The 8,863-nt window shown below is 39.3% G+C and overlaps 1 protein-coding gene and 1 long non-coding RNA gene across 2 annotated transcripts in view; both read right to left on the reverse strand.

The window, feature by feature from the left end:
• Positions 1-2,726, reverse strand: part of enpp6 (ectonucleotide pyrophosphatase/phosphodiesterase 6) — a gene marked incomplete at its 5' end in the record, with an annotated part of 14,165 nt that extends 11,439 nt beyond the window's left edge. Inside the window, 1 exon segment of the mRNA XM_024284194.2 lies at positions 2,521-2,726. Within this exon segment, the coding sequence (XP_024139962.2) occupies positions 2,521-2,726 (206 nt within the window).
• Positions 2,727-6,814: 4,088 nt separating this feature from the next.
• Positions 6,815-8,863, reverse strand: part of LOC112153075 — a 7,170-nt gene continuing 5,121 nt past the window's right edge. Inside the window, exons 3-4 of the long non-coding RNA XR_002920439.2 lie at positions 8,610-8,659; positions 6,815-7,279 (exon numbers count right to left, since the gene is read on the reverse strand). This is a non-coding gene — a long non-coding RNA (uncharacterized LOC112153075). The remainder of the gene's footprint in view (positions 7,280-8,609; positions 8,660-8,863) is intronic.

The following is an 8,863-nucleotide window of genomic DNA, read 5'->3' on the forward strand; positions in this document are numbered from 1 at the left end:
GGGGGGGGGGGGGGGGGTGTAATGTCACAGTCGTGGGAGCTTTTGTGTTGGTATTTTCAGGCTGCTTTACTTCTGATTAGGAGCAGCTGTTTTCATTTGGTTAATTAGGTCATAGGTATAGGGAGTCCTCGCAATGTCACTGGTGTTGGAATGTTCTCTTTGGTTGTGAAAAAGAGCATTTTGTGGACTTATACCTTCCTGCATATGGGTTCTTGGTGTTTGTATCACATATTCTGCATGATTATTATAGTGTGTGGGAAAAACTGTCACAATAAACCCATATTTGGAGTAAAGACTCCTGGTCTTTGTTAATGCAACTTTCTTTAATTTTGAAGTCGAAGGTTCTTCTTCTGTTTTCTCCGTGGCTCTTTTCTGCAAAAAGAAACTTTCCAAATACGTTTCCTTTCGTTAACTTTGCTAGCTTGGGGTTTCAATTTAGCAGTCCGAGCAGCCACTTTAACCTCTTAAGGACTGGTATCCACATGTGTGTTCATCCGATTTTGGGCTACATTACCACAGTTGCTAATTCTGCTTAGATGGGGTCTGTGACTGTGAGCCTGGAGAGTTAGCGTCAAGATTATCTCAGGTTTTAAGAGCTTTAGAAAGCAGAGAACCAAGTAACTTGAAACATATCAAGAATGAGTCGGATGTGGTAGAGAGAAACCAAAATAAAACTTTCTTCAGAACTAGATTATAAATAAAATGGAAAAAAAAAATTTTAACAGGATCTTCGTGACATTAGTCACATGGGTTTTCTGTAGGTGTGCACACCTGTCTGTCTGTTCAACCACCAACTCAAAGGCATTTCAACCTCAAGCTGCAGCTGGGAGCTCTGGAGACACCAGAATCAGTCATAGCTGACAAAGTCTCCGGCACATTTCAAGTTTAAAGTAATACCATGTTCTTGTCCGTACCACACTATCAGGAGCACGTGTTCAAGGCCGGGACGTCCTGTTCACGGATGGATGGATTTACACAAACACATCCTCACTCTGGGCCACTTTTTGTTTTCTCTACTGAACCAGCTAAATGTTTGGAGTACAACCGATTCATCACCAAACACTGGATATCAAAAACAACACAGATGACCCACGAAAGAAAAAAAGAAAACATTGAAGCAGAACATGTTTATGAAAGCTAAACATGCTCATCTAAGGGAGATTATGTTGGTCCAAAAGTATAAAAAGGGTTAGCAAACATTCACTGTATATGAGAAAAATAGTTTACTTTCATTTCCAATGGAATGAAGTTAATTGAGTTGCCATTTTTTTGCGATACGGACATCACCAAGTTGGAACCAGAGATCATCAGTAAGCAGCGATTGGTCCAAGTCGGTCTGAGACAACGTTTCTATGGCAACCATTCTCGCCAATCAAGAGTGAGCTTGTTGGAAGCCTCCTACCACTTGAAAGGAAGCTGAGGAGAATCTGTCAATCAAACGTTTCGAATGTATGACATAAGACCAGATACTTTTATTGAGGCATCTGATTGGTTAGTTCATAACTTGAATAATGTTGAAAATTAGGATCAACAAAAACATGTTTAAAAAGGTAAGAATTGGTTTTCTGACAAAAAGCATGAATCAGTAATAGCTGTTTTTTTATTTTTATTTTTTTAATATAAGCCTATGGGATTTTGGTCCTTACTATTCGGAGGGGCGGGGTCATTCAGTCCAGTTCTTATATACAGTCAATGCCAAATAACTGAAAACACTGAAGCTGAAAACGCTAAAGCTGAAAGCTGGAAACGCTAAAGTTGATGACTGAAGATGCTGAAGCTGATTGTTGAAAACATCGAAGCTAAAATATTAGTTAAATACTAAATTAGTCTAAAAAAAACTTTAAAAAAAAAACTTAGGTTAGCCAAAACACCTAGCATGTAGCTGAAAAAATAGCCAAATGTCAAAATATCCTAAACTGTGGGGAAAAAAACTAAATTAGCCAAAACAGATATCATGTAAAAATTAGCACAACTCTGAAACAGCCTAAAACAATGTAAAAAGAAAAGCCTAAATTAGTCAAGCAGCTAACATTCACCTGAAATATTAGCTAAACTAAAAAAACAAATAATAAAAAATAAAAAAATTGAAAAAAAGTACATGCCAAAATAGTCCAAAAAGCTAGCATAATGCCAATTTTTAAAACTGTAACTTTTTAACATATTTATGAATAATTAAAAGGCAGGAATATTATTCTAGAATAAATTAAATTAAACATTAAATAACTTTCAATATTTTACTCTCCAGATTTTTTTTTAAATTAAACAAGTTTGAAATAAGCGTAAAATAACATTGGGCCATTAATAATAGAATTACCCGGATACTGGAATCCGGCCCCCGGGCCTTGACTTTGACACATTTGATCTAGAAGCTTAGAAAATGTATTAAATCAAATCAAAGTTATTTTATTTTTTTGTAGGAACTTTTCCCCTCTTTTGTATAGAAATATGCATTGGTTTAAGTGTCCTGTAGAAGTTCTATTCCTATTGTAATGTTTGTTATAAATGCATGGAGATGCTCACCAGTCATTAAGGTGTAGTAGTTCGGGTAGGACAGACTCGGGAAGTCCGGGGTCATGTAGTCCACCTTTACGCCCCGCTCCACGAGCGCGCGGAAGCCAGGTAGAGCCTGCAGGTCATCCAGGTAATCGTACCGAAAACCGTCGATCAAGAACACGAGCAGCGGACGGGCAGCCAGACACCGCCGCGAGGCGAGCAGCGCGAGGAGCGCGAGCTGCAAGGGGCGCGAGGACAGCATGCTGTCAGCTTCTTATGCGGGACCATGCGGTGGTCCGCTAAGCAGGGTGTGGGGGCGGAGCGTGCGGGGATGCTAACGCCCATTGAATAATGGTTTTTAACCCCACACACCCTCAGTGGACATCCTTAAACTCGAACAGTAAAGTAATCGAACTACATTTTTCTTTCTGATGAGTAACATCCTTCAGGATTGAATTGTAATCATTTCTGGCATGTAAATGTTGTGTACTTAGACAGTTTTACTACCTTCTGGAAAGGCAAAATCATGGTATGGCAAGCGAAGGGTTCATAATTCACCAGGAAAAATTCCGCAAACAACGTCATTTAGTCCATGTAAAACAGTTTTTTATATACGTTTTAATAATTTTTATAATTTATGCCGTTTTGCGCCTTCCAAAAATAAGTGTAAAAAGCGGCGTTCTAAAACCATGAAGGTTTACAACTCATGGTTTGGATCGTGTTACGGTTTTAAGTTTATGGTCCAGAAACTGGAATAAAAAATAAGATAAGTCTAAAATTACTTTTTTTGTAAAGCTTGAAAACATATATATAGTACGTCAAAGCATAAATATACACTCACACATCTTTTAACTTTAAACATAAACAAAAAAATGTAGTTTCTGACTACATTTAAATGAGAGAAAAGAATGCTTAACATGCAATCTCTCCCCTCATTGTTTTTTATATTAATTGTAGTTTTGAAACTAGTTGTGGGAACATTATATAATTAAAATAATTATTATTATCTGTAGTATATTTACATGTGAGGCACTGTCGTGTCTGCTTTTCCCAAGAGAATTAATAGTCCCTCCCCCTGCTGGAGCTGGACGCAACAAAAATATGGTTTTAAGCTTTTAAACTTTTTCTCTTTTTTTTTCTTTCGCTTTTCAACCCTGTTTGCCATTTTTTTAGTGATCCCTTCGAATCCGTTACACCCCTAAAACCATGCATCCAAAAAACTGTTTTTGATGGCCAAAACACCACTGTATGTGTTGTTCATGGTGGTTTATGACACTTTTGCTTGCCATACAATTCACCCATGCACACATTCACACACTGATGGTGAGTTTGCTGCCTTAAATGTCTCGTCTAACCACCTCATGGGGTTCAGTGTCTTGCTGAGGACATTTCCACACAAGTGAAAGGTAGCAATCTTCCATTCAGAGACTGACCGACCTGCCGCTCTACAGGTGACTTTTTATTTAGGCGGTATTGTGGTGTTAAAGTTCAAATCAGATCCCAGCTGGGTACTTTCTGTGTGAAGTTTGAATGCTCTGGTTTTCTCCAGGACCTCCCCACAGTCCAAAAATGTGCCTCACGGGTTGATTTGCAACTATGTTTTCCATGAGTGTGTGTTCGTGTGGGTGTGTCTCCTGTGATGGATTAAAGGAGTATCCAGGGTGTTCCCCGGATTCACCCTGAAGCAGCTGGGATAGTCATCAGCAAACCCCATGACCCTGCGCAGCATCCAGCAGGAATGGAATACGAATGCTCACTTTGCTACAGAGTTAGACACTGTTTTCCATCTAGATTTCTTCTGCTAGAGTTCTTGTGAAAACCTAAAGTACTTCCATTGTTTTGAAACGTTTGTGTTTTTCAAAACACATGTTGGATTTCTGCCAGTTTCCTGGTTCTGAGGTTGGGTTGGGTTTCTTGGAGGCCCAGAGACACCCTTGTGCACAACCCCTTAATAGCTACCTAAAATAGAGACATCAGATTTTTGTTAAGACTGTGATGTGAGGCAAGAATTTGGCACAGAGACATTGTTCTTCAATGATGTAATAATGTATTCCTATATGCTGCAGCACAGATAGTTTCACATGTAAATCCCAAACAAAAAACAGATGCAAACTGAAAGAATGAAGACAATCTGAGCTCCATAAACATCTGTGCAGATGTTCACCTGTTTTTAGATTTCTCAAGACATGAGGCAACATTGAGGAAAGATGCTCCTGACTGAAAGGACCATTTCAGGGCCTCCGGGATCTGTCAGGTTCACTGTTTTATTTCTACGTTAACAGAAGTCGTAATGGAGGTAATAATAGAGGATAATGAATCTAGGATTTTTTTAAAAGCTGCTCAGCATGAATGTTATCACAAATGACTCAAGCAGAAATAAATCATGATCAGGAATTTATGTGATTTTTTTGTGAATTTCTCCTTTAATATTTCAAATTAGTTTCATTTTAGGAGTTAGACACTCTTTTTTTGGTTTATCTTTTATTAAGTTGGACTTGAAAAAGTGTTTTTTTTGCCTTAAAAGTCTTGTCACAAAACTTTTCTTTTTTCCCAAAAACCATTGATGATATTCATAATGGATTTTTAATAGATGATTGATTAAAGAAAGTCCCCTTATGACTAGAACTGCCACGATTAGTCGACTAATTGACGACTATTAAAACAGTCGACGACTAATTTAATAGTCAATTAGTCGTTACTTTATATTATAAAGTTGTTGTAAAGTATGTTGTAAAGTTGAAAGTTATAATGGTATACTGCTAGCTTTTTGGACTATTTTGGCATTTATTAAAGTTTTTTATTCTAATTTGGGGTTTAGCTAATATTTCAGCCACATGCTAGCTCTTTTGGCTAATTTAGGTTTTTTTGTTTGTTTGTTTTTTAGGCTATTTTGGAGTTTGGCTAATATTTAAGCTGCATGCTAGTTGTTTTGGCTAACTTAAGATTTTTTCAGGTTTTTTTTTACGTTAATTTGGCATTTAACTTATATTTTAGTGGGCTATAAATTTCAGCATCTTCAGCTATCAGCACTTGAACAGCCAAAATCTGATTACAGCATTCATACTAGCATTATCTCAGCTAATGCTATATACAGTATCTAGTTTCTAGTTAGTTCAAAGCTAATGATGGTTAAGATGTGTGCTTTACATCTAGTTTGCGGATGACCCGATTAGTCGACTAATCGGAAATAATAATTGGTTTGTGGCAGCACTACTTATGACAATTTTCTAATTTAAAAAAAATAATGTTCCCAGTCGTGTTTTAATTATGGTTATGAAATTTTTAATCAAAATTCTACAACCTAAATGCTTTTAAAAGACATTTTTTTATGTTGATCTGAAGCCTCTGTTTCATCATCATCTGCTATGATTTTTTTTTTCACAGTTCAACACACCACTCATTTCATGCGAAAAAAAAGTCAATCATTAAAACCATGAATAAAATAATTCAAAAGTTTAACAAAATCAATATTTTTTCCTGGTGCTGCCCTTCTTTCCTGACACAACCCTGTCGTAGTATAGGTGAAAAGGGAAGAAAAAGGGGGCGCAGTGTAATCTGTTAGTGCTTCTTTAAAACTTTTAGGATAAACGAAACAAGCCCTCAGGCACAGCTTTAAGGTCAAAAAAGGAAGGAGGAAGAGGAAAAAATTGACTCAAAGTCGATGTTTGTCTGTTTTTTAACATTCAATTGCTTCCCTCCATTTCACGTTTTGCCCGTGGCGCCATGCACCCCATTCTCGAAAATGCAAAAACAAAAGGATTTCTTATTACATTTGTTCTCTTTCATAAGAAAAATACCACACATACATGTTAAAAACTCAAAAAACAGGATTTTTTTTTTTAAATCAGATGTGAGAAATGTGAGATTTCTAAATCTAAATACTTTTCAGGACAGAAAATGATTTTTGTGTTTTCTAGAAAACACTTTTTAGAGTTTTGTATTGTAATAATGATAATAATGATGAGGTGAATATGAAAGTATTTTCTGTCAGATCATTGATGCTCCTCATATTCTCACTGTGTTAAACTTGTTACCCTGAATCCCTAAATCTGATCTGATAATCACAGCTTTTGTCCCAACTGTGTATTTAATTAACTTTTTAAATCTTTAACAGGCTGTGATTTTTTAATTGTTGAGACTATCAACCTAATTCCAGTAGATTCTGAAGGAGAGAAACCCCTCAGCTGCTGTGAGGGTCCCTGCAGACACCATTGAAGATAAAAGAGCAGGAATCCTAATCCTGATTAATGATCTATAAGACACTAATGAGAACATGTTTAAACCTGCTTGATGAGATGTCCAGTTCAGTTCAACGTTCAGACAGAGTTTTTAAATCTTTTATTTGTGTTTTTTCTCTTAAAAATGACTGCACCAAACCAGTGGAACTTCACTCTTGGAGTGGTCACCTGACTGCTGTTTGGATCTTCTTCTCCAGCTGTCAGCTTCCTGACAACCACATGAGGTTAGGATAAGCCCCGCCCCCAAGATCAGTATTTCCAGGAATCCCCCTTTTTGACAGCCCAAGGGATTCCTGGGAAAACTGGACCCCAGGAGAGAGGAGGAGAAAGCTCGTCAGCCACCAGGTTCAGGTTCACAGAGATCTTCACTGAAGTCTTCCTTTAGGCTTGGAGGCAGGTAGAGGCTCTGGATTTGCTTAGATTGAGACTCCTGCCCTCCGTCCCGAGCTACAGTGCTTCATCTCAGACTATCAACTGACCAGAGATGCAGCACTGCACCATGGGCAGCAGAGATGGACCAGAACCAGAAGGCACCGCTGTGGCTGGACCTGGACACAGAATAGAGTTCCAGACTGGCTGTGCACTCAAAGCAGGCTGCAAAAGCATCTTTGTACAGACTGATTTCAGCTTCTGAACGTATATAAGCTGTTCATGCAGATGTTCATTCTAGTGTGCATGCGGGTGTCCATCCAGATGCAGGTGTATGTGCAGGTGTTCATTCTGAGTGCACACAGGTGTTCATTCGGGTGTATATACAGGTGTTCATAGCGGTGTGCATGCAGGTAATCGGTCAGGTATGCATCCAGGTGTTTATACAGGTGTTCATTCTGGCCTGCATGCAGGTGTTTGTTCAGGTGTGCATCCAGGTGTTTGACAAGGTGTGCATGCAGGTTTTTATGTGGGTGTTCATGCAGGTGTTTATGCAGGTGTTCATTCATGTGTGCATCCAGGTATTTGATCAGGTGTGCATCTAGGTATTTATGTAGGTGTTCATTCAGATGTGCATGCAGGTGTTTATGAAAGTGTGCATGCAGGTGTTTATGCAAGTGTTTACACGGGTGATTATGCAAGAGTTCATTCATGTGGGCATCCAGGTATTTGATCAGGTGTGCAAGCAAGTGTTCATGCAGGCATCTTTCACGCGTCTATCCAGGTGTTCATGCAGGTGTCCATCAAGTTGTTTATGCAGGTGTTTACGCAAGTGTTCATCCAGCTGTTCGTGCAAGTGTTCATGCTTTTGTTCGTGCAGGTGTTCATACAGGTGTTCATTCAGGTGTTCATGCAGGCGTTCATGCAGGCGTTCATGCAGGTGTTCATACAGGTGCTCATGCAGGTGTTCATGCAGGTGTTCATACAGGTGTTCATGCAGGTGTTCATACAGGTGTTCATGCAGGTGTTCATGCAGGTGTTCATGCAGGTGTTCATGCAGGTGCTCATGCAGGTGTTCATGCAGGTGTTCATGCAGGTGTTCATGCAGGTGTCCATCCAGGTGTTCGTGCAGGTGTTCATTCAGGTGTTCATTCAGGTGTTCATTCACGTGTGCATCCAGGTGTTCTGTTGTCAGAGAGCATCTCCTCATACTATGTTGCACTCTCATTCACATGTTCTCCTGTGTGCATGTGTGAATGTGTGCGGAGAGAGGGAGGCCAGCACAAACATTATCACTATAAACAGGACATGCTTTGAACTCCCAGCTGAATTTCATAGCATCAGCTTCCTGTTATGCAGAGGCCCCGCCCACTGCAGTGCATGTTTGAGCAGACTGTTCGTGCTATTGTAAATTTCCCATGCACGTGTGCACAAGATGTAGAAATGTGAGTTTTGTGAAACACAGGCAGGTAGGTGACCCTGTTCTAACAGCAGGGGGCGACGTCTCACCTGCAGTATAGAAGGTTGCATGTATTCATCCTCTGAGCTCCTGAATGTATCTGAGGAGAAACCAAAGAAGTCATGTCAGGGAGAACATAACAAAAAGACTCGGGTGGGGGCAGACTCTCTGCCTTTTTTATTCTAGGAGTCTTCTGGGCTGCAGCGTTCCGCTTTTTCCTTATAAGGCCACTTTAGTGTTTTCAGAGCATGGAAAATAGGATGGCTGTGCTGGATAAACATTCCCTCCTCCAGTCTGCGATCGC

This window comes from Oryzias melastigma, linkage group LG10 (genome assembly GCF_002922805.2).
Source record: "Oryzias melastigma strain HK-1 linkage group LG10, ASM292280v2, whole genome shotgun sequence".
Classification (NCBI taxonomy): Eukaryota; Metazoa; Chordata; class Actinopteri; order Beloniformes; family Adrianichthyidae; genus Oryzias; species Oryzias melastigma.